Source organism: Lissotriton vulgaris, chromosome 2_1, assembly GCF_964263255.1.
Source record: "Lissotriton vulgaris chromosome 2_1, aLisVul1.2, whole genome shotgun sequence".
In the NCBI taxonomy this organism is placed as follows: domain Eukaryota; kingdom Metazoa; phylum Chordata; class Amphibia; order Caudata; family Salamandridae; genus Lissotriton; species Lissotriton vulgaris.
This window is the reverse complement of record NC_141687.1, coordinates 1,846,219,585-1,846,245,497: the sequence shown is the minus strand read 5'-3', so window position 1 is coordinate 1,846,245,497 and position 25,913 is coordinate 1,846,219,585. Positions and strand designations below refer to the sequence as shown.

General features: G+C 46.4%; 1 protein-coding gene across 2 annotated transcripts in view; it reads right to left on the bottom strand.

Moving 5' to 3' along the window:
- Positions 1-25,913, bottom strand: part of MAP2K5 (mitogen-activated protein kinase kinase 5) — a 1,222,966-nt gene that overhangs the window by 896,278 nt on the left and 300,775 nt on the right. For both annotated transcript variants that reach the window (XM_086958013.1, XM_086958012.1), the window contains exons 6-7: positions 25,531-25,598; positions 23,086-23,134 (exon numbers count right to left, since the gene is read on the bottom strand). In XM_086958013.1, the coding sequence (XP_086814139.1) occupies positions 23,086-23,134; positions 25,531-25,598 (117 nt within the window). The remainder of the gene's footprint in view (positions 1-23,085; positions 23,135-25,530; positions 25,599-25,913) is intronic.

Below are 25,913 nucleotides of genomic sequence, written 5' to 3'. Positions count from 1 at the left end.
CAACACCCCTGACCCTGTATTACCGGCAGCGGTGCCTGCCATAGTGACCCCTATACCAGCAGCTGTGGTCCCTCCCGCTCCTCCGCATCCAGAGGCACTAGCAGGAGGGTCCAAGGATCCCACAGCTAGTATCCTAGCTTCAGTGGCTACTCTTTTGGCGCCGGCGGGGGAGATTCAGCCTAGTAGTGGCGCAGTGGCACAGTGGGCACCGAAATCCGCGGCAGAGAACGCTCTGAGTGAAATTGGGCTGGTCAGACGCCGTGTTACTTTGAGGGAAGTTGGCGCGGTGATCGTTGAGACACGTGTTTGGAATTTGAATTCCCGTTGTGAAACGCCGCCTGGCGAATTAAAAACGTCGGTGTGACCAATTGTGGAGTGGACATCACTAAGAGGAAAGGAGAATATACCCCACGTGCGTGACGATTCATCTAAAAATATCGCATAGTGGTCACGAAAAAAACAAAAGAAAAAACTCAAGATTGGGCTTTGGATTTTGACAAACGCTTCCTGTTGACAAGATATTGAGCAACAAGGTGTACATCTATCAACGATAGGAGAACTCAAAACCATTGATGAGAGCCCTGGTCATCATACCAGTTTGTACAACAGGACTAACATTATGCTTGACCTCTGATCACGCTAGGAGCCATTTCGAGCTACTGCGTGCAACTTGTTAGATTTTTAAAACGACGAATTTTAAATTGTTGAATTTACATACAGTTTGCACTCAGCATACTTGGCACTCACTTGCCACTATTTTCGCCTTGTTCTGACGGTCCCAGCCGATTTTAGGGCTGTAGATCGAGGGTTACTGATTACATCATCTACGGCGGCCATCTTGAGTGAGGGGGCGAGAGCGGTGAGAGCGCTCTAGTGTCCTGTATTTAAGGAGCCCCTAGGAAGCAGGCGCGAGATCCCAGCGCTTTGCTAACATTATGCTTGACCTCTGATCACGCTAGGAGCCATTTCGAGCTACTGCGTGCAACTTGTTAGATTTTTAAAACGACGAATTTTAAATTGTTGAATTTACATACTGTTTGCACTCAGCATACTTGGCACTCACTTGCCACTATTTCCGCCTTGTTCTGACGGTCCCAGCCGATTTTAGGGCTGTAGATCGAGGGTTAGTGATTACATCATCTACGGCGGCCATCTTGAGTGAGGGGGCGAGAGCGGTGAGAGCGCTCTAGTGTCCTGTATTTAAGGAGCCCCTAGGAAGCAGGCACGAGATCCCAGCGCTTTGCTAACATTATGCTTGACCTCTGATCACGCTAGGAGCCATTTCGAGCTACTGCGTGCAACTTGTTAGATTTTTAAAACGACGAATTTTAAATTGTTGAATTTACATACTGTTTGCACTCAGCATACTTGGCACTCACTTGCCACTATTTTCGCCTTGTTCTGACGGTCCCAGCCGATTTTAGGGGTGTAGATCGAGGGTTAGTGATTACATCATCTACGGCGGCCATCTTGAGTGAGGGGGCGAGAGCGGTGAGAGCGCTCTAGTGTCCTGTATTTAAGGAGCCCCTAGGAAGCAGGCGCGAAAATCCCAGCGCTTTGCTAACATTATGCTTGACCTCTGATCACGCTAGGAGCCATTTCGAGCTACTGCGTGCAACTTGTTAGATTTTTAAAACAACTAATTTTAAATTGTTGAATTTACATACTGTTTGCACTCAGCATACTTGGCACTCACTTGCCACTATTTTCGCCTTGTTCTGACGGTCCCAGCCGATTTTAGGGCTGTAGGTCGAGGGTTAGTGATTACATCATCTACGGCCGCCATCTTGAGTGAGGGGGCGAGAGCGGTGAGAGCGCTCTAGTGTCCTGTGTTTAAGGAAACGGTCGTTCTCCGCGCTAGCGGTCGCGTTTGCGGACGCGCCTCCTCAGCGCCGGAGTCACGCCAGAGTCAGCCCGTCTGCGCCGGTCCGCGTCTCGGACGTGCCTCAGGGCTATGGCACCACCATATGGCTCGGTCTCCGACCTTGTACAGGTACCTCCTACAGTCGATGTAGCAATAAATTCCATAGAATCCCCATACATCAAATATACGTCAGCCTACTTGAAGGCTCTACAACCGGCAATAAAACCCTCCTGCAGGTTGTTAAAATTGGGGTGGGAGAAGGATTCCTGTCAAACCTGCCAATTACACATTGACCCTGTAGGGATCAAATCCAAGCTGAATGATTCCATCAAGAACCATCCAAAATCAAAGTCAAAATCATTTTCCTTCATTAGCCTCAATAGTCGCTCTTTATCAATGCATAAAACAGAAATTTTTAACCTGCTCTTAGATGAAGCACCCGACGCATTGTTTATAACAGAAACATGGCTCAAAGAGAGTTCGGGTCCAGACATAGCTATGGCACTTCCGGACTCTTACGCTATTACTAGACTTGACAGGGATAAGAAACCTAGCGGAGGAATTGCTATTATCTTCAAAAAAAATTTTAACTGCGAATTTAAACCTCTTTCATGTGGTGGTTGTGAAGCAGCGACCTTCAAACTTACACTAGCCCCCAATTTCACCCTATCCGGAGTCCTTGTTTATCGGCCTCCGAGGGCGGCAGCATCCAAATGGGTGACAAATATGTCTGAACTTATCGGACCGTTAGTCATGAGAACTGCCAATTTCACAATCCTAGGCGATATAAACTTGCATCTAGAGGATGAGGAATGCTCTTTGGCCAAAGATTTTATAAATGACTTAGCAGCTCTCAATCTAACCTTAAAGAACTCAGGGCCTACACACCGTGCCGGACACCTGCTAGATCCTATTTTCTCTAATCTCAACAATATTGTGACGCATTCTGCCCAGCCTTTGCCCTAGTCCGATCACTATTTGGTTAAATTTACTCTTCAGGTTGATCTATCAAATAAAGACAACACACCCTTACCCCCTCAGTTTATAAGAAAGTGGAAACAACTTGACATTGATAGTCTTAACGCCCTCCTGGAAGAACATCGTCCTTGCACTAAGACTACTGTCCAACAGCTTTCCTCTACAGTACAAAATTGGCTTTTTGCAGCCATTGATTCCACCCTGCCTAAAACAAAGCTAAAACAAAATACCCATCGCTCTCCTGCACCCTGGTTCAATGATATTTTACAAAACGAAAAAACTAGATGTAAAAATTTGGAACGTCAATGGAGGAGGAGTTACTCACCTGCAGACAAGGAAAAATATAAAATCCAGTTAATAACTTACCAAAAGCAGTGTAGCAAAGCCAAAGCAGAATTCATCTGCACTAAAATCACAAATGCCTTAGACCACTCCAAAACACTTTTCAAGTTAGTAAAAGAGCTGGCTGGCTCCAATACGTCTCAACTTCCACCTGAACTTAACAAAACACAATGTGACCTGTTAGCCACCTTCTTTACCAACAAAGTTGATAAAATCCACCAAGATATTAACCAAGCTTCTAATAAACATGATTCAACCTCTGAAGCTACCTCCAACTGTGCATCACCTATTCCAGCCATAGGTACTCCTGATTGCCCTACTCTGGCTGATGCATCTTCTGCCACACTTGATAGTTGGCCCTTGCTGAATCCTGATATGGTTCAAAGGCTGCTAAAAACTATTAAATCTGGCTCACCTAAAGACCCATTGCCATGCTCAGTTTTAAAGCAACTTAACAGCAACGTTTTAGCTACTATTACTGATCTTCTCAATGCTTCGTTACTGGAACAATCTGTACCCAGTGAATGGAAGCATGCAATGATTCATCCGCTTTTGAAGAAAGCTGGCGCAGACCCCAATTTGCCAGCTAACTTCCGCCCAATATCCCTGCTGCCCACCTTTGCAAAAATATTAGAGAAGCATGTACATCGTTGCCTTACTGATTTTATCACCATTTATGACCTGTTACCGTCCCACCAGTCGGGATTCCGTGCAGATTTTTCCACAGAGACTACCTTGCTGGGGGTAACCGAAAATATCCGTCGCATGGTGGACAAGGGCGAAATAGTGGCACTTGTGCTACTCGACCTCAGCGCGGCATTCGACACTGTGTCGCATGCGGTCCTCGCCCAGACACTCCACTCCCTGGGCATCCGTGGGGCGGCTCTCAACTGGATCAGATCATTATTGGAAAACCGCACGTTCCAGGTATTCTCACAAACTGCCTGCTCTGATACCATGACATTTAAACACGGAGTACCACAGGGCTCCATTCTTAGCCTGTTGCTTTTCAACATGTATATGAGTCCCCTGGCCAAGATGGTGGAGGATACAGGGCTTTTAATGTTTTCTTACGCTGATGACTCTCAGCTGCTTTTTTCTTTATCAGCTGTAGACTTTGACAATTCTTCTTCCTTACAACTCGGACTTAGTAAAATCGCTGAATGGATGCAAAAAAACTTCCTAAAACTAAACGGCGAAAAAACCGAGTTAATCGTGTTGGGCAAAAATAAAGAACTCTGGGGACCCCAACACTGGCCAACTGAAATGGGCACCCCCCCTACCCCTGTCACTCATGCTCGCAACCTGGGCATCATTATTGACGACTCACTCAGTCTACACCAGCAAGCGGTAAAGACTTCGGCCACCTGATTCGCCATATTGAAATGGCTAAAAAAGATCTGTTGGATGCTGCCTGAAAACACCAAGAAAACAGTTGTCAACGCCCTAATAACATCTAGGCTAGATTATGGAAACGTTCTGTACCTGGGGGCGAATAAAGCTACTGTCCGCAGGTTACAGTCAGTACAAAATGCAGCAGCCAGACTACTCTGGAAAATTCCCATCTCTACTCCAACTACTAAATATATCAGGATGTTACACTGGCTAAAAATTGAAAATCGAGTCAAATTTAAATCCCTATGCTTTATGCACAGGATTTCCACCAATACCGCTCCAAAATACCTGCAAAACCTGGTGCGCCCCTATCGTCCTTCCAGATCTCTTCGGTCTTCCACGGCAAATCATTTTGAAATTCCAAAGATCAAGCTGTAACGTATGGGTGGCAAGTACTTTTCACTCCTAGGACCTACACTTTGGAATTCAATGCCACATAGATTGCGGTCTGAGCCGAGTTACATCAAATTCAGAAAAGCCTTAAAAACATGGCTATTTAACATCTAGTTTTCTGTAACCGCATTGACATTGGGATCTGCTGCGCCGGGAAACCCTTTGTTGGGTAGCTGTGCGCCATACAAATGTAAACAAATACAAAATACCTTTTTAGGATTACACTGACTGATCCAATTGGAGTGGGAACCACGACCACTGATCCCCGAGAAGGGGTCACCAAAAAGATCCCTGAGTTGCCCCGTTAAATATGTCCTGAAGAAGACTCGCATGGCCCAGGCATAATCGACCGCAAGGCCGCAAGACGAGTCGAAACGTCGACATTTTTCTAATACCTGGATCACTAGATATATCTTTCTCTCCATGATACAGTGCAGATATTAATAACATTCTCTGTCTGAGAACAACAATAGAGAGATTTTTGGACTATTTGCAGTGGCCAGGCTGTACAGGTCCAGCATTTGCGGGCCGGTTATTGTTTTGGAAATTATTGGAACTGTTTTATTTATAATTTTGTGTGATTCCTTTCTCTTCATCTTCATCACTTTCACATTCTTTGACACCCTTTGCTATACTGCACGTTCTATACGGGGCAATGTATATATAAATTGTGTACTGAATTGCAAATTTTGAATATGACAATTCTGATTGATACAATAGATTAAAGTATTGTATGTATTTGGAGATTTATGCTGTTGCCGTCTTTTATATGGTTATCATTAATTGAGTAGAGCTGTTCAAATAACATATGCTCTGGAATTGAGAAATTTGGATTCTTTGTTCAATCAGAAATATATAGGTCTTGGACCATTGTTGTTTATATCGATATAATACCCAGGTCCAGTACAGTTTGGGTCACCCCATTTCTTTAATGGAGTGAAATTGGTAAGCAGGTAGCTCTGCTGGGAAAGATTCAGGACCCGAAATCAGGCTCTGCCAGTCAGGCGGTGGGTCAAATGGCCCCTGCCCCTTTAGAGGCATCAGGGACCGCAGCAGGTAAGGCAGTGGGGCCCGTGAACAAGGACTCAGATGGTGGGCCTACAACGGTGGAAGGTCAGTATACCTATTTATCTAAACCAGGGAAACTGGCAACACATGTCTCTCTGGACATGAAGAAAAAGATTTGGAATGGGGAATATGTAGATATTTTCTCCCTGATCAGACCAAAGAGGAGGGAGGTTGAATATAGGGAGAAGGTAGGTAAGGAAGGTTCCTTCAGAGATAGGAGGCCAAGGGTGAAGGAATCTATAACCAATTGGTTGTTTGGTTTCCAGGTTTTTACAACTGTAATGTTGGAGAAGAAGCCAGAGCTGGCTGTACCTTTGGTATATTACATGAATAAGATTTTGAAGGCCCACACAACACATGGGGATACAGCATGGTTGGATTATGACAGGGACTTCCGGTGGGAGAAAGTTGAAGACACGAGTATCGGGTGGGATCAAGTGGAGGTCAATGTGTGGCTGGAAAAAGTTCATAACAAAACACAACACATGAAGCAGCCCTTTCGGACCTCCCAAGGGGGACCAGGGGAGAAGAGGGGAACTTGTTGGGCATTCAACAAAAAGGTGTGCACCTGGCCTACAGGTCAATGTAAACTCAAGCATGCCTGCTCATTCTGTGGGCATTCTTCCCACCCTGAGTTCAAGTGCAATTAAAAATCAAAAGAAAGGCCCAGGGAGGTCAAACCCCCACAGCCATAGGCTGCCCACGCCAGTGGATGTTGGGAGACTGATTTTTTGGCTGAATCAGTACCCAGATAGGACAGCAGCCAGGGTTTTGTATCCGGGGTTTTCTCGTGGTTTCCGCATCCCGGCGCTATGCGTCCCCCCTATTGATCGTTGCAATAACCAGCAATCAGCGTGCATGCATCCCACTGTAGTGTCACAGAAGGTTGAGAAGGAGCGGGCTCTCGGCCGGGATTCTGGCCCTTTCCCTGCCCCCCCCCCATTGCAAGGTTATGTGTGTTCACCACTTGGGGTGGTCCCCAAGAAGGAGCCAGGTCTATTCAGGATGATCCACAATTTGTCAGCACCAAAGGGGGCATCTGTGAATGACGCCATTGACCCGTCCTTGTGTTCTGTGACTTACTCCTCCTTTGACATGGTATTGCAGAAATTGCGTGACCTTGGGCCTAACGTCATTATGGCAAAAACAGATATCGAATCAGCTTTTCGCCTCTTATCAGTGCACCCTGAGGATTATCATTTGTTGGGCTTCCAGTGGAACCATCAGTTCTATTATGACATGTGCATGCCGATGGGGTGTGCGTTTCTTGTAAATACTTTGAGACGTTTAGCTTTATGCTACAATGGTTGTTCACACTCAGGACAGGCAGCAGGGAGGTGGTGCATTACTTGGATGACTTTATGGTCATGGGCCCTGCAGCATCAGGTGCGTGCGCACAAGCATTAGAGCAGTTGGTGGCTATGTTTAAAGAGTTCAAAGTACCAATGGCGCCGGGCAAGACCATAGGCCCTGACACTTGCATGTCCTTTTTGGGTATTGAGATTGACACAGTGGCGGGGGAATGCAGGTTGCCGTTAGACAAAGTGCAGGCTTTTTCCCAAGCGATCGACACAACTTTGGCGGTGGCTAAGGTTACTTTTCAATAAAAGCGCCGGGACACTCTGGAGTAGCCGTGCGCTATAAAAGACAAAACTAACATAACATAACATAACATAACAACCTTGAATGAATTACAGGTGTGGGTGGGCCAGCTGAACTTTGCCCTGCGTATCATCCCGATGGGGCGCCCCTTCTCAAGGTCCTTAGCTAGGGTGATGGGCGGTTTAACCCAAAAGCATCACCATGTGCGCCTACAGGCAGAGGTGAAGGAGGATTTGAAAGTGTGGCGCAGTTTCTTGAGTGATTTCAACGGTAAGGTGGTTTGGCTAGCGCAGCTGGTGTCCAGTGCTGAGCTTGGCCTGCTCACAGATTCAGCAGGTAGCGTTGGTTTTGGAGCTATTCTAGGGTCCCAATTGTGCAGGGGCAATTGGCCGGAGGAGTGGCATGAGAGTGGTATGACTAGAAACATAGCCTTCTTGGAGTTATTCCAGATCATAGTGGCGGTGACCGTGTGGGCAAACTGCTTTAAGAACAAGTCAGTGATTTTCTGGTCTGACAATATGGCAGTAGTAGAGGCAATCAACAGGCAGGGAGCTACATGTAAACATGTTCTGAGATTATTGAAACACTTGGTGTTGGTCTGCTTAAGACTGAACTTGCTGTTCAAAGCAGCACACATACCAGGGGTAGACAATCAGGCTGCTGATGCTTTGTCTCGTTCCAAGTTACAGGATTTCCGGAGGTACCACCCACAGGCGGAGGAGCAGATGACAGTTTTCCCAACATCACTGTGGAGGATTGGAGTCCCGCTCTAGTGGGGCTCGTAGGTGCCTCACTGAGTGATTGCACTAGGAGATCATACCAACAACAATTCATGTGTTACAGGACGTTTGTGCAAAGGGCCAGGGTAAGGGGCCTGTTTTCAGCTAATGCAATATACAGTTTCCTGCAAATGTTGAGGGAACAGGGTAGGCCAGTCTCTTATGCGAGGGCACATGTGACAGCAGTAGGTTTCTTCGCTAAGCTGGCGGGCCAGCGCGACCCGGGCACATCTTTTGTGGTCAGGAAAACTCTCAGGATGGGCCAGGTTAGATGGACCCAAAAAGGATGGCAGGAGGCCCTTAGATATTGGGACACTGGCTGACATCCTGGGGTCGCTTCCCACAGTTTGCTGCTCCTCAATTGAGAGCACATTATTTGGGGCGGTATTTTCCCTGGCCTTTTATGGGGCGTTTCGATTGGGGGAGTTGTTTGGGACCTCCAGAGCCGACAAGTTGGGTGGCCTTCAATTTTGTGACACCAAGTTAACTCAGGGAAGGGGGGGTAGTAGTGACCCTTAGGAGATCAAAAACTGACCAGATGGGAAAGGGGACAACCATCCATCTTGTCATGCACCCGGTTTAACCTTTTGCCCGGTAGCTCAGATGCAGTCTTACTTGGCCATTCGCCCGGCAAGGATTGGGCAGGCCCTGTTCATACATGAGCAGGGGGATTGTGTGTCACAGTATCAATTCAGAGCGGTCTTTAGGTTGGCTTTAACTAAACTAGGATTGGAGTCGGCGGGCTATTCCTAGCACTCTTTTATAATAGGTGCAGCGACATTAGCAGCGGGGGCAGGCTTACCGGCTGAAACTGTGAAGAAGGTGGGGCGTTGGTCATCAGAATGTTTTAGGCGATACGTTCGGCCTGAGTTACTATGAAGTGATGCTCACAATTTGGACATGACTATGCCTGACTTTTCCATTTCTCACCTGTTCATTAGTATGCCTGCGAAGGTGGTGTGGGTGTTGGGGCACTCGTTTGTACGGCACGCCACGGTGCGGCTACGGCAACAGTGAGTGGAAAAACCAACGGGCTTGAAGGGGACGGAATTTCTATGGCAGGGCGTCGGGGGCCTGCGGATTCGACACCTGCGGCAGCTCGTGGAGAAGATTAGGGCTCTCGAGGGACAGAAGTCCCCGGATTTAATCATTCTTCACTTGGGCGGCAACGACATGGTTGATCGGGGACGCCTTGCGGTCAAGGAAGCCTTCCTGACAGAGTTCGCATGGCTTGGACGGTCTTTCCCCAGGCCCGGATGGCTTGGTCTTGTATGATCCCACGGCGGTCATGGGATTCTGGAGTACGATTGCGGGTCTTGAATGTTTCTGTCAGGCGGCTCAACGGAGATTTGGTCAAGTTGTGCTCAGTGAAGGGCCGCTTGTGCCATTTCCCACACAAGATGATCACGGGAGAGGCGATCTTTTATCAGGATGGCGTGCATTTATCAGACGCTGGCACAGACATTTGGATCAGAGGAATATGGCCTTTTGTGCAGTACTCATTCTGTGGTGGGGAGGGTGAAGGACCAATGGGCCCTGGTCACCCTTGAGGCGGAAAAGAGGCCACAGAACCTTGACATGGATTTACAGGGTTAACGGGAGTCTTCCTTGCGTACTCCCTAGGCCAGAACTGAGGGGAGAGACGGCTCTCCGCAGCGAGAAGGAGGCCACCGGCTGGGGAGGCTAGGGCGCCAGGTCACGAATTAGGGCAGGGGGCAGCAGCCAGTTGGTATTCCATACAAGCCTCCTGGGATCCTGGGCAGTCTGGTGGTGGTTGAGGGGTGGGCTCAGAATATGGTGGACAAGGACCAGAGGGCATTGGCCCACCACTCAAGGACGCAGGTGGGTTGCACCTTGCATGGGTACTCCGATTTGGAGATGCGAGCCAGAGGGCCCCTTAGTGCTGGAGGAAAAGTAATCAATCTAATAGAGAAAAATCTGAATGTCGATATTAAAAATGTGTTATTGATGTTATCAATTTTAATTTGTACTGTTTTGTCATGTTTATGAAGGTTGAAAAAATAAACATGGCTGTTTTTACACCTACTCCCTGAAGTATGATAGTTGATTGTGGGATGTATCATTTGACTTTGCGGGCAGGGCGGGGGAGCATGCTGGGGGGTCCGGGCCCTATTCAAAGCACGGGGGCTCGAGGAGAGCACCATTAGGGCCCAGCCTCCCGGCTCCCCGCCACGCCCCTCTACAACGCAGGCGACCGGCTGGGGTTTCACTTCCGGGGCAGCCGTGATGTACATCTGGCACAGGTGAGGGCGGAGACACAGGCCTATTTAGGCCACGGCAACTTGAGTTCGGTCTCTTTCCCTTGCCTGCACCGGATGGACCCCGGACTGCGCCCCTCCTGCTCTCTACTCCCACCCACCCGTCCCTGTGATTAGTGGTTTTAGGGTGGGGTTTGTTGCGGAAAAGAGGCCACAGAACATTGACATGGATTTACAGGGTTAACAGGAGTCCTTCTTGCGTACTCCCTGGGCCACCACTGAGGGGAGAGACTGTAAGCTCTCTGCAGCGAGAAGGAGGCCACCGGCTGGAGAGGCTAGGGTGTCAGGCCACAAATTAGGGCAGGGGGCAGCGGCCACTTGGTATTCCCTACGAGCCTCCTGGGATCCTGGGCAATCTGGTGGTCGAGGGGTGGGCCCCGAATATGGCGGTCAAGGACCAGAGGGCAGGGCCCCACCACTCAAGGACGCAGGTGGGTTGTGCCTTGCGTGGGTACTCAGATTTGGAGATGCGAGCCAGAGGGCCCCTTAGTGCTGGAGGAAAAGTAATCAATCTAATAGAGAAAAATCTGAATGTCGATATTAAAAATGTGTTATTGATGTTATCAATTTTAATTTGTACTGTTTTGTCATGTTTATAAAGGTTGAAAAATTAAACATGGCCGTTTTTACACCCACTCTCTGAAGTATGGTAGTTGATTGTGGGATGTATCATTTGACTTTGCGGGCAGGGCGAGGGAGCATGCTGGGGGGTCCGGGCCCTATGTACATTGATTTACACACTTAACCCCTTGCATGCTTATTACGAGCCCAGCTCATCATGAGGCACAGTGGAGCTGTGCTCATGATGAGCTGGGCTTGTCATAACGGTCGCGGTCCGCCCACGCGCAATTGTTTCCCCGCCTGTGTGGGAGAATCAAACAGTGGGCGGAGTTGTGACGAGCCCAGCTCGTCGTGAGCACAGCTTCACTGTGCTTCATGACGAGCTGGGCTCGTCACATGCACTGCGGCGCCGCCCGCGCCCCACCGCCCCCCCCCACCGCGCCATGGGGGAATTACCCAAGTGGCGAAGGGGTTAAATGATTTATTGTCAATGTATAATGTGTAGGTGTGATGCAAAGTGCTCTGACACCGTGTGCATTGGGATGAGTAGAGCTATAAATTAAATAAAACAAAATAGCGGTAAAATTCTATTTCTGTAAATACTGGAGCCGACCACCACCTCGGACATTCTCGCAGGGCATGCACATTAGGGTCTGAACAACCTAAAAAGCAAACCTCTTAATTTGTAAAGCGATAACAACAATCTGTGTGCCTTTGTTTCCTATCCCTTGCATTTGCATTTAAGTGGGAGGCTCAGATGCCTCCGAGTCAGGATAGTGAAACTAAAGGAGGCCTGATGGCCCCTTAAATTTGGCCTTTCTTATGGGCCCAGCTGGAGTCTGAAATATGAAAGTCCCCCTCGCCGTCTGCACGTTACTGCTGGAAACGAAAGCAGACAATGTGCAGGTGCTGCTGAATCTGGTCCCAGTGTCAGAAAAATACACCGGAACAAGTTCATCATATTTGATTGGGGCCACTTCTTGCAGAGTGGACGGCGTCCACCCTGTGAAAATAGTGGGCTAACGCTGTGTACCCCCCCCCCCGACTTGTGCCCTGTTAACTACTAACCATCACACACATAGAAATGTGTGACAATTTTGACTCCTGCATACCCTCAAAAGCTAGAAGAATGGCTTTGGCAGGAGATATTAGTAATTTTTAAGGTGCATTGAATTAATAAACAACTATTGTTATGCTCATCTCTAAATGAGAAAAGAGCACCACCATGCAGACTGTCATAAGTGCTGGTGTTGACAATTAAGTACAGCTGCCAAGAAACCACCATCCCAAACCCAGCACAGCGTGAGCAACTCTGGCGCTGTTTTGCTTCAGTGTGTTTTTGTTCACTCCTGGTGCCACCATGGCCTAGTGACTCCTCACACCTTTGCTTCACTGTGCAAACCTGTTATCACCGCGGCCTGGTGGATGCTCTCAGCCCTAGCTCAGCGGGTGCATTAGCATACACCCAGAGAATTCCCAGCAGTGAGTGGATACTGGCCATTGTTGCATCTCTGGGCTAGTGGATGAATGAAACCATGGCGCCAATACACCTAAGGGGCACGTGCAGCTCTGGAGTCATTGTGGTCGAGAAGGTTTGTACGCCCTGGTGGATTCACATATACCACCAAAGTCTAGTGAGCATATGTGCAGCCATGGCACCTTAATGGCCACAGTGACACTATAACCGTGCAGCTCCAACACTGTGGTGACTGCACCTCTGGCACACTTGGTTCATGTTGGGGTCTGATGGCGCAGCGGCAGAGTGGAGCTGTGTATACTTCCTGCCAGCCCAGCGCCTTAATTAATACAAACGTGGTCCTGGTTTTTATTTGTTATTTGAGATTGGTCTGGAAAATCAGTTAGTAGCTGACTTGGGAATGCTGTGGTGTACCTGAATACAGAAATGACCGATGTTTACGTTATTGATAATTTCGAGACGAGAGCAGCAATTGTCGAACTGCTTGGAATGGGGGCCTGGGTCCATCCTTCAACTTACTTGATGCATGAGCGTTACTTTACATCTCCACCGCGAGTGAGAGATGCATGCAGGGCTTTAAGTGGGCCGGGTCCTGGTTGTGTTCAGCACTGGCAGTTCTAAAAAGCAGGTGCTGAGACAGGGCACCATCGGGCTTTCCGTTTTTGCCCTCACCCTCAGGGTGAAAAAAAAAAGTCTTAACTCTGCAGCAGTACCACCCTTCACTGCCTTTAATGTAACTTCAAAAAGAGATTCGTTGTAGGGCTTTCATAGTCTTATCATTTCAGAACTGAAGCATTTTCAATGTTATATACAAAGAAGCCGCAGTTGTTGCTTATTTATCTTTCACAACAACAATTTGTAAAGCCAATGCCACTGACTTGTTGTAGGTGTAATGTTACTTGATGTATTATATACCTGTATGTAATGACAGAAGCACCAAAAGTAGCAGTCAGGTGGCATAATATGCTAAGCACAAGTTTTTAGCTGAGGTGTTTTTAAGGCACGCCCTTAATTACATCGGCCACGCCCCTTTCAGAGACCTCACAGTTTTTTTCATCCCACTTAAAGCCTAACGGCATTCATAACCTGTTGGGGACGTACTCCTGGCGCCCCCACATCTAGTTAGCACTGCCAAGTGGCGTTTTACAGCCCTGGCTGTAGTGGATAGCGCAACCCGGGAATACTTCATGTTTTCTTGGGCGTTCTCAGCGAGCTAATGGCTGCATGCAGGCCTGGCACCACCATAGCCCAGCGGGAGAGAACAGACTGAGAACTGCCAATGCAGAGTGTATGCAAACAGTGGTGCCACCACAGAATAGCGAAGATGCGGGAGTGGGAGAGTGCACGCGGGTCGTACCGAGGCTCAATGTGCGCTTGCGGCTTCGGGTCTGTTATGCCTCGTGGATGCTCGGAGCCCCTGCTACACCGTGGACTATGTGAGCGCGTGCAGCCGTGGTCAGGTCAGGCATAGGAAATTAATGCCAATGCACCCTTATGCGTGCCCGCAACTCAGCCCCCCTTAAAGTAGTCACAGCCTAAAGGGTGTGGGGTGCGACCCTGACCCCTGAATCGGACAGGCTCGTCTTCAGTCCAGAGAGGCAGCAAAACATATATCGGTGTCCCAGGGCCCAGAGAGGGGGGGTTCATGGCAGAATGAAAGGGCGGCGCCATCCTTCAGGATAATCAAATATTGACAGCTTCGAAATAGCCTTCTTGGGCCGCTCCATTGACACCGGTTATGCGACATAAATATTTATGCCGTTCCCGTCACTCAAGGTAAATGGCGGCCATTGATCCGGTATCGATGCTGTGTCAGCCGCAGTTCATAACACGCCGGCGAGCCGCGTTTGGCTTTTCCGTCATCGTGTTCGACTCCATAAAGGGGGATTTTCTATATCCTCCGCCGCAGCCCGTCCGCGGATGGGGTGTGATAGCCAGTCGGCAGGGTCCTGGTCCCTAGGGACGCAGGTGTGGGGAGGGGCAAGGGAGACTTCCATTACCAACTGATGAATTTTTTGGTTCTCGGAAGAATGACACATTCGAGTAATGTCTTTGGTTACCAACCCCCTCCACCAAAGGACGTTGCGATCTTCTCTGACAGTTATTTTTTTAACCGTTAACGCCGGGGAGAGGAGAGGGGTCAGGGGCTAGTTAAGGCAGTGTGTTATGACTGTTCAGAAACCAAAAACACTCTTGTGCTCGTTAACAGAGCTCTTTTATGAATTGTATATTTAGACTCACTAACAGAGCGATCCTATGTCTCATGCCTTGAAACAGAGCTCTTTCTTATGCTTACTTTCTGGGAACGCTTTTCTTCCCCTTGTGCCTAGAAATCAAGCCCTCATCTTTCTAATGTTAAGTACAGGTGTACCCCCTACGTCTTGTGTTTCAAAATGATGTTAAAAACAGTGCCACTAGAATTATGCGATTTTACAGCTGTGGTGTTTTCTGCACAGTAATGCATTTGCTGCATTTATCACATAATTCATCATCTGCTCCATATGCTGCAGATTTTCCCTAATTTTGTTTTTGTTTCTAGATAATACGGATCAAAAGTTTCTAAAAATGCAGCAGCACGTGTTGCCACTTTGATATACCAATTTAAGTGGCAAGCATATGCCCAGCCACGCGTCCCGTGCTGAAACTGGAACCAAGCTTCACCAGACTGGATCCGGAAACATTTCAGAAGTACCTCTGCATGTCCAAAGGTGGCGCCCTGTGACTCTGCACGGACGCCATACCACTCTGGAAACAACAAGCAGGGCCTACATAGACGCCATTCCCCCGTACTGACGTCAGTTTCTTTCCCGTATCCAAATACAGATCGGGAAATTCCAACCGACTCTTTGAGACAACTTACCTCAAAATGTTTTCCAAACATCTTATACAGTGTGCAAGGGATATCACCCCTTAAAATCCTTGATCTCCAGCTCCCCACTCTAGAGGTTAAAACTAATATCCGAATCGAGGTCCTACAACTGGGCCAGACTTCTCCTGAGCCCCTCCTGCCCTACAATGAGGGACTGACATACACCCTTATAAGAACTTCGGCCAATGCTTGCTCTGGCCAGCCGGTTAATAGCAAAATTGCCAGATGCCACCGTCTTGCTCCAGGCGAACCTGCTTTCTTGTCCCAGTCCCACCACCCTTCTCCCGAAAGACTTGTGGTGCAGACTTCCACCAGCCATTCCAATCCAAACCATTTTTCAACTATTCCTCCAATAGTTAATTGGTGAGAGTGGAAATTGATGGAAAGCGCCTCTTTTTGTCCACTAGCTTGGTACTTCATTCTGTTAATGCTTACTGTTTGTTGGGCTATTATAGTTACACCCTTTGGGATTTGGGGGCACAAGTCCCCCTGGTGTTCATTAAGATCTTCGCCCTGTTCTGCCTTAGACGACCCAAGATGGTCTTATTACGGCCAAGTTCAGTATTCGTTGTGGCTTGAACACCATGGAATTTTATTGGGTGTGCAATTGGCACCAGCACTGCCATCTGCCACCATGCATGACTGCACTCGACTGGGTTCTCTGGCAATGTCCAGTTCTCTTTGATGGACATGCCCTTAAATAGGACTTGCCTGTTCTGGGACAAGAGTAATGCCCCCATGAACATTTAAAAAAAGAGTACGGCCAGTGCTCGCTCTGGTCCTTTAATCCCCACCTCGCCAACCAAACCAGTTCCAACATTTTTTTGGCTTTGACAGAGGCATCCTTTACTGTCAGCCTGTCCAGCCCCTCAAGGAAACCAGCAGTTTTGCAAGAGAGGCAGAGGTCTTCACCGCCCCGCAGCCAAGGTCTGCATGTCACTCGTTCCACAGCCCTGACAGCCCCACCTGCAAAACTTCTTTAGTGTACCCTTACAAGGTCAGAGCCAGCTTGTGGGAGGCAGAATCTACTGATTCTACCCGGGTTGGCAAGCGATCGTATCGCATAGGTGGGTCCACTCCTACATATTATTCACAAAGGCTATGCCTTACCCTTCCTTGATCTCAGTTGCACCTTCCACCATCCACCCAACGACTGATGGAGGTCAATTTCCCTATTTCACGGCCGGAAGTGCAAGACATATTAGTCTCACCGGTGCCAGTCGAATGATGGCAGTTGTGACAGCACACCCTCCGAGGTCATGGGTGCCAGTCTTCCCCTACCTCAACAACTGGATGTCTAAGGCGGGCCTTCAAGGGGGCCTCTCCGGCCATGTTTAGATTTCGGAGGAGACAACGAAAGACATGCAGTTTGGGTCAGTGGCAGACACCTCTCCCTTCCCCACCCAGAAATGACAGTGGTGATTGATGCATCACTTCTGGGTTAGGGTGAGCGTCTGAGAGCGGTGGAGATCAGAGGCCTCTTGTCTCTGGCGGAGACCCAACTATACATCAACTTTCAGTGCAGAGACCATCTGCTTGGCGCTGAAAGCCTGCCTTCTGTCGAGCAACAGGAGACATGTACAGGTGTTCACAGACAACATTACCCCCGTGTGGTACTGCAATAAACAGGGCAGGGTAAGGTCAAGGACCTTGCACATCTGGAAATGGCTGGACCACCAAGTCATTTTCTTGCTGGTGAACTACCTGGCAGGGCCGTTGAATGCCAGATGGATGAGCTCCAGGGCCGGACTGGGAACCAGAACCGGCCCTGGCAAAGTGCTCGGCCGGCCCCCCTCCCCACCTCCGGGAGGAGGGGGGGAGGGGGGGCGGGGTGCTACCGCGCTCTTTGCTGGGGCCGGTTTTCGGCCGTTTTTGTTACAGGGCCGTTTTTGCAGCTTAGCTGCAAAAACGGCCCTGTAACATAAAACGGCCCCTAGGGCAAAACCGGCCCCCAACCATGCGGCCCACCGGGGGATTGCCCGGTGGCCGCAACGGCCAGTCCGGGCCTGATGAGCTCAGCCATCAGGACTTAGCCAATCACGTTTGAAAGTAAAATCTGGAGGTGGCGCACAGTCTGATCCGTGCATGAGAGAACCATGACTTGATCTGTTTGCCACCGCTGAGCACACAGCACTGCTGTGTGTTGGAAGTTTCAACAGCATTTCTTGCTCGGAGATGTATTCTGCCTTGAGTGGAATTCAGGAATTCAGTATGCCTTTCCGCCAATACCACTCTTGCCTGAGTTCTCAAGAAGATCAGGACTGGCTGATAAGGACAGAACTACAGAACTATAGAGGGACCCTGTTTTGAAGAGGAGCTAGTCCTTTGCTTTTCAGGTTGCAATCCTAGCTATGGTGCAAGGCAGCCTGGCATAGTTAGACTGAATTAAAGCTCATTCAGTGATCACTCCGCGCAATATATTATTTTTCCTTTAAATTGAGAGTTAGAGACAACATTGGGTATTGTTCACTGTTTTTACTCCAGCACAGGGGTGTTCCTTTTTTAGGTCACGCCTGCCAATGCGCTTGTGCATTGCTGGCGAGAGATATAGTAAGGGGAAAAGAAAAGTCTACCAAAGACCTCTGGAATGCGGATTATGGTCAGTGCATGTGAGGCATTCAAGAGCGAAGCTGGCATCTGGACTGCTTTCGCCAGCGCGCGCTCGGCTTCACTTCCTGCTCCCCCTCTTACTTTCGTTATCGCTCACACCCCATATGTTCGTTCCCTCCCACCCTCCCTTTGATGGCCCGCCCCTCCCCCCATCAGACTTCAAAGGAATGCGCTCCCAAACTTGCTGGCCTCGCAAGGCTGCCGCTCCCCCGCACCCGTGTCCACATCTCACTTCACCATTTGTCTGAGCCTCGGCATCAAACTTCAAAGGCTGCCGCCCCCGCCACAGCAATGCCGAGAGCTTGTTCTTCTCTTCGCTAACAGGCCGAAGCTTACTCCGACGTTACATTGTGTGTGAAAGTATGTTTTTCTTTTTTTGTAAAAAGAATTTCCTCTGTTGCCGCTGCTTTCGAACGAGGCTAATGCTTGTGTAGTTTGCGCTGTCTGCTATACTAGCGATGCCGCATTTTTCTTAGACCCAATGTACTCACGTACTTGTCCTTCGTTTCGCTGTGCACGCGACTCGCTATCGCACGGGAGGCTCAGTAAAAAAGGCATATCTTTTGCAAAAAAAGCGAAGTCTTTTTATTCTGATTTGCTTTACGTTTTTTAATCAAAATTTAGGAAACATCTCAATCGGTTGGCCATTGTCAACTTTATAAAAATATTTTTGGAATCAGTGAAGGTAGTTGAATAAACATTGGGAGTATAAATCCACGGGTATTTGTTTTATTTCCTGCAAAGCTTAACAAAACACAACAACACATAGCATAGCAAAACAAAACATATAATAGCATAGCAAAACATAGCATACCAAACACAACAAAACATAGCATAGCATAGCATAACATAGCATAGCACAGCATAACAAAACATAGCATAGCAAAACAAAGCATAGCATAATAAAACACAACAAACATAGCATAGCATAACAAAACATAGCATAGCATAACAAAGCATAGTGTAGCAAAACATAGCATAGCATAACAAAACATAGCATAGCATAACAAAACATAGCATAGCTTAACAAAACACAGCATAGCATAGCATAACAAATCAAAGCATAGGATAGCAAAACATAGCATAACATAACAAAACAAAACATAGGATAGCAAAAGAAAACATAGCATAGCATACAGCATCACTCAGGGGCACCACCAGAGCATCACTCAGGGGCACCATAACATCACTATGCGCTACCACAGCATCACTGAACGCCACAGCATCACTCGTTCGCCATCACATCATCACTCAGCGCCACCACAGCATCAATCTGTGCAACCATTCAACAACACCTGGTTCACATATGTTCTCTCAATGTTTCAAGCTTTATTACAAATGTAACAAAAAGTTGTTAATATTTAACTTCTGTTCTTGGATTTTCGTCACAATAAAATACACTGAACATAATCTTCAAAAAAGTTATTTACAAAACTTTAGGCTATTGCCATTATAAATTACAATAACTTTCATTGAAGTATTAATTATTGAAAAAAATTAAAAGCCATTGTTATTTGTAATATGAATACATGTAAGTCACGTAAATACAACACATATTGCAATACAAATGCTATAGGTGTCACATTTGCGAAAGTTATAACTATTGGCATTGTAAATGACAAAGCTATTAATTTAGCTATTTTCACAAACAAAACAAATAAAAAATGTGTCATTTACAATACCAATAGCTCAAACTTTCCTAATGCGAGACCTATTGCATTGCAAGTGCTTGTACTGTAGTGTAGTTCCTATATTCCCAATAGGCTCTGCGCATTGGAATAATATATCCTGTAGATGTGACGTAGGACTTAGGTCGACTAGGTCTCTATCGAACATATCAGACTTAATTGTGAGTGCCAGCTAGCTCAGAGGTCACTAGAAACTTTCTCGAATTCACAAGAAGGGATTAGTTTCTGACAACCGCATAAACATGACAACTTTGTTTCCCAACAATAAGAAATATATCTCTAGAGTCGTGGAAACAATAGATAGATATTTCACTCAGTCATTCGTGCATGCTTCGTTTCTCCAGAGTTGTAGAGAAATAGAAAGACGGGCGTTTTCAATAAAAAGTATTTATTGAACAGTCTTCTTTCTCATAAAGAAGAAATTAACTGCTACAATCGTAATACTGGTTGCAAAGTACAATGCGTACAGTATGAAGAGTATTATAACATAATACTGTAAAAGCATGATATGGTTTCTAAGCCATAAAATACATTGAATACATACATTAATAAATAAAGACTAAAATTACTCAACTGGTGCTTCTAAAATACGCCTACCCCGATGTACCTAACCTAAGTCTAGTACAAGGGAAGAAGTAAGTGAGGTGTAGCTTAAGTTTAGTATTCTTTGCCAAGAATCTATCCAAGATTTCTCTTAGGGTCTAATCAGCTCCGTACTTTGGTTTAGAATGAAGGAGGTCTGGTATCTCTCTGTCTCAGGCTCGATTTCTCAACAACCCGCAAGGGTAGCTTGGAAACACTGGAGCTGGATTTCTCGGCAGGAGAAAAGACAGCGTCTCTCTCAGTGCGTCTGCTGGAGGGTCTGCTTCCTTCGGCATTTGCTGCAGCGAGTAGCGTTGGGCAAGTAGATAGTCTAACTGCTCCAAACCACCTTGTGTTTGCTTGGGAAAGTGTGGGCATATTTATACATTGAAGGTGCTGAGTTTGACGTAAGGTTGGACATAAGAACGTCATCAAAGGGTCCCAGTTCTTTGAAAACTCCTTGAGTTCTTGGATAAATGAAAATATTCAAGCTGGGGGAAGTCCCTGACTGCTGAAGGTGGGTTTTTCCAAGAAATTGTTGTAGATTTTCGGAACTAGTGGAAGTAGTCATGCTGTATTAGGACTGCATGAGCTATGTCTTAACATGGTTATGATTTCTATGCCTAAATAAGGATATGGTACTTTATACCTATATAAGGGCATGAATCGGGAAAATTACACTAGGGTCCTAAAATGCTATACAACATTACTGCCAGTCTGGCTGGCCAGGATTGAATGGGGAGCTTAGGGGTAAAGTAAGTTAGAAGCAGACATTCTGTTTTTTTGGCGGTTATGCATACAGGTAGGGCACACAGAATTGCATCATGCCAGCTTTAAAATGGGTACAGTGCTTCATTTCAGAAGGCAAGGAAGCACACTGCAGGAAGGAATAGCATTCTGAGCTTATTCATGACAGGAGGATATGAATGAAGACTTCCTAACTGATCAGAGTCAAGGAATGAAGACTTCCTAACTGTTCAGAGTCAAGACAAGATGTTGAACAGCGGTAGCAGGCGAGCATCACTATTGAAAAGCATTTCGCGAGTTTCACTGATAACTTGCAGTGATAAAAATTCCTACTGCCCTATGGTATTAATCAGATTTGTAGTTTTCCCAAAGTCAATCCTATATGCAAATATCATCAAATGCTAATAAGTTGGATTTCCATGTTTAGGTCTCGTCTTCATGTGCTTGAGCATGCGTTCTCGCTTGCAAGACTCTTGTTATCTTTAATGGGCTTGGAACCAGTCCATCACTTACCATCTGTTTGCAGCATTATCTTTGCTGCCTTCAAATCAGGCAGTGCTTGCCATGTGTTACTTCCTTTTCTTTTGGTGATGCATGGATGAATGACAGACTAAATACATTTAATTAGTATCCCTCTGCTGGCCATTTGCTGCTCACGTAAAATGTTATGACGTGGTTAACGCTGGCCGTGCCATGACTTTTTTTTTTGTACTTCACCCACCCAGCCCCATCCTGGTTCTTCTCTCCCCAAATGCCCGCCCTTCCATTCCAGCTTTTTCTCCCCCAACACCCTCCCCCCAATCCATGTTTCTTTCCCCTTTCCAGAAATAAAATAAAAACATTTTAAAAAACGCTCGGACTGTCCTACCCGTACCCCTCGTTACCCACACCTCGCCTGCCAGCCCTCCCCTCAACCATGCCAGCCCGATTACCAAAGCCAACAGCTTGTCCATTGGTGAGACACATTGGATTTGTCAAAGCTTGTTTATTAGGGGGTGGTAATTTGTTAATGCTCTGTTGCTGCAATTGGATGAGTAGGGAGACGGATTACTGATGAAGGAGAATTTTCCTTAGAATGTGTCCATGCAGATGGGTCCAAAGGGGCTGAAAGCAGTTCTCACAAGAGCTGCCTGCAGTGGGTAAGGATAGTTAGTAGTGAAGTGAAGTGAAAGTGCTTTATAAAGGGCAGACTCGGGCCCGAGGGCGTCTTGTAGCTAATAAGTTGCAAATGAAGCCATAGTTTAGGTCCGTCATACAAAAACATGAAGTCAAATCAGATGACTGAGGTTTGTAGGATGTGAAGGGGATATCTTAATGCACAGAGTATATATCTACATAACCTTAAAGTGGATAGAAAACGTGACACAGTAAACAGGATATCGAGTTACCACTATAAACATTGTTGATGAAGGAAACACACTAATCACAGTGCCAGGTGCAGGACCTTGATCTGGAAAAGGGTCTCCGCGTGCATGAAACACACCAGGTGCACTATTCACAGTTCCGGTTGCACCATCTCATTCAATGTATTCAGCTTTGGAGCCATATCTGGAGCACAGTCCTCAGTTCGTTAGACCACATCATGAGTACAGTGCGCAGCCCGGATGGTCACAAAATCTAGTAGGACTAGCATAGATTATAAAGGACCTGCTGCGAGATTAGCAACCACATTGGGGAAAGCATTAAACGTATCTAAATATGTGACACGGGAAATGAGATAGGGAATAACAGGCAAACTCAAACCATGAAATACATAAACATAGTAGAATAGCTGATTTTTAGGAAAGGGGTTTCTTCTTTGACTTCACGGGTCTACCTGACAAACAAATGCCAGTCACTTGCTGCCCTTACCTGCCCATTTGCTAGAATCTTCTTCAGCTCCGCAGAGGACTTCTTCAGGCTGTGGAATGCAAACAATGAATATTAAAATGAAATAAAAAGCAGAGTTAAACATTTCCCAAAGACCTTGTTGTACAACAACTGCACAGAGGTTAGTCAACCAAGTGTGACTTCGAATAATAAATCAAAATATTAACTCTCAAACTTAACATAATGTTCATATTTTCTGCTAATGTACCCCTCACTGCAAGTCTTATATTTCATATATTCCTTTATTTGAGAGCACATTTCTAATTTATAAATGCGCATGAAGGCTGCATTTGCTTGTCTGTACATGCGCACCATACAACATTTGCTCTAATATAGTTTGATAGTTCAGCAATAATTCATATATGTATTCACCTGACTCATAATACGTTATAGATTTAAGAGAAGGAGCAACAAGATTAATATGTTCATTCTTGTATTTGACATAACTGGACGTGAGGACCTCCCTTTTCAAACTAATTAGAAACATGTATTTAAGCCGGGAACAGACAAGTAGAAGGCAGAGACAAAATATTTAACTTCCTAGGGTGCCAGGTTGAGGAAGTAAAAGCTATAAAGAACCTTCATGAATGCCATAGGCTGGCATCTCGGAGATAGCCCGGCCTTATCAGCTTGCTGGGATGCCATGACTGCCAAGCAGAAAATACACAATGACCTTCTTCACACAGAACAACGCTGTGTTGAACTAAGATATGAGGGTGAGAGGTCACCTTAGAAACTAATAAGGGTCTTTTGAAGGAATTCTGAAATTTGAGCCATCACCGCAATGTTCAAATTATTTTTCATATACAGTTTAGTAATTGTTTTCATTGCCACTGTATTGTTCATTTTTATCATTACAACTATACACTTTGTATGCACTAGGGTAAGATGTTGATTTTATAATACATTCATAAAACATTTTTATTGCGCATTCTTGAGTGTGTCTATACATGTGAAAAGGGGTTAGGAACATACTAAAAACAAATAATTCTGTGAAGTTTTACAGGACTGACCATCGTTACATAGAACACATGATCCTCATGTAATACTTAGGCGGTCGTGGGCTACTGTCCACTGGGTATCCTGACTCTAGCTGGTAAGTTGGCACTGAGCCTATAGTTGTGCAAGAGGATTTGGAAAATTTACATTCCAGTCCGAATTTTGTATGAAATAACAAAAACGTATCAAACTGGTCAATAGTTTTGAAGTGATTGACTTCGGAAAGTTTACCTGCATAGGATTCCAATTTGTGTTTTCTTCCTTACCAACTGAGGGCAATTTCCTATGTATGGTGGAAGAATTGAGAGACTTCTCTAAAAATAAGAGACTATTTGTCTTTTGTGAAAGCAATTCGCAATCCAGATGGGAAGGGGGGGATAGTAGATAAAGCTCATGACCCAGTAGACTGGCGAGAAGAAAGAACCTTAAATTACAGGGTGTAGCATTTTATGTGTATTTTTTCTGTTGTTTATAAGAGCAATATTGCCCAGGAGTATGGTGTGGATGGGTTACAATAATCCTTCGAAGTATGCTTACTCAAAGAATGATAAATAACTGGGAGCGCTCACTTACATCTGCGTTTTGCAAACTACTTGAGGGATCGGGCTCTCCATCTTTAAGTTGGATGAATACATCGAATGCTCCATGAAGCAAATCCACTGAGGGATTAGCCCTCTATACTCCCAATTCTTGAGGGTTCAAATCTCTGAATACAGCAGAATCTCTTAGGGTTCAAACTTCCATGCATATCAGACTCCCTGGGGGACCCTGACTTTGTGTAGAGCAAACTCTGAAGATCAGACATCTGTGCAAAGCTCCTTTCAACGCAAACTCCGTGGCCTCAATGTCCACTACATTCAGAGGCCTCTTTCAACACTACTCCGAAAACTCCCTAATGACTATGGCTTCTGTACACCTAAAACTCATTGCAAAGTCAACTACCTGGGCACAGCAAAAAACTACGGGTACCAGAAGAGTGAAAGCAAAACAAGTTTTGCCAAGTGAAGTAGGTTGTAAGGGAATATAAAGACCTTGGTTAGCTTACCTCTGCACACAACCCAATCCCAAATTAACCAGACAAAGACAAGCCCACCCCCCAGCCCCCCCCTGCCAGGATTCAAACATATGAGCGAACATACATCTGGACACAGCCCATTTTCTGAGGGATCAGACTACGCAATAGTACACTGCCAGGCAATTCAACCACCTGTAACCAAAAAAAACCCTCAAGGTTTAGACTACACCACCAATGATAGAGGGATGAAACTGAACATACAACCTACTTCCTGATGGTTAGACTGTACGTGGACCTCCCTCTGGGAAATCAGGCTATGTCCCCAGCTAAACACCCACCCAACTCACTGAGGGACTGATTGTTACAAACCTCCTTCTTGATCAGCCAGATTCCATAAGTAGCCATAGACTCACCTGTTGCTGGGCAGACTTTCAGAGACAGCCGGGCTGTTGGTATTGGAGGATCCAGAGCGAGTGTTCACCTGTCGGCAGAGAGAAAAGCCCTTAGAGGTCACAGAAGTCGAGAGGCTGCAGTTGTGATTCGCGGTTATCTTATTGGAAACCATTTGTAAAGAGGAAAGATGCTGGTGTGCAGGGCCGGGCAGTAGGTGATAGCCACAATGTCATGCAAGGTGCTTAGAAACACAATTTATGTTACTACACTGTTAACATAGCAGCAATCACACACGTGGAATTTAATTTTACTAGAAATTAATTCTAAACTGAATTCCCAGTGAACAAATGTTCTGTGGCTGTGTTACCAAATCATGAATTTCGGAGAATTCGTTTTCTATAAA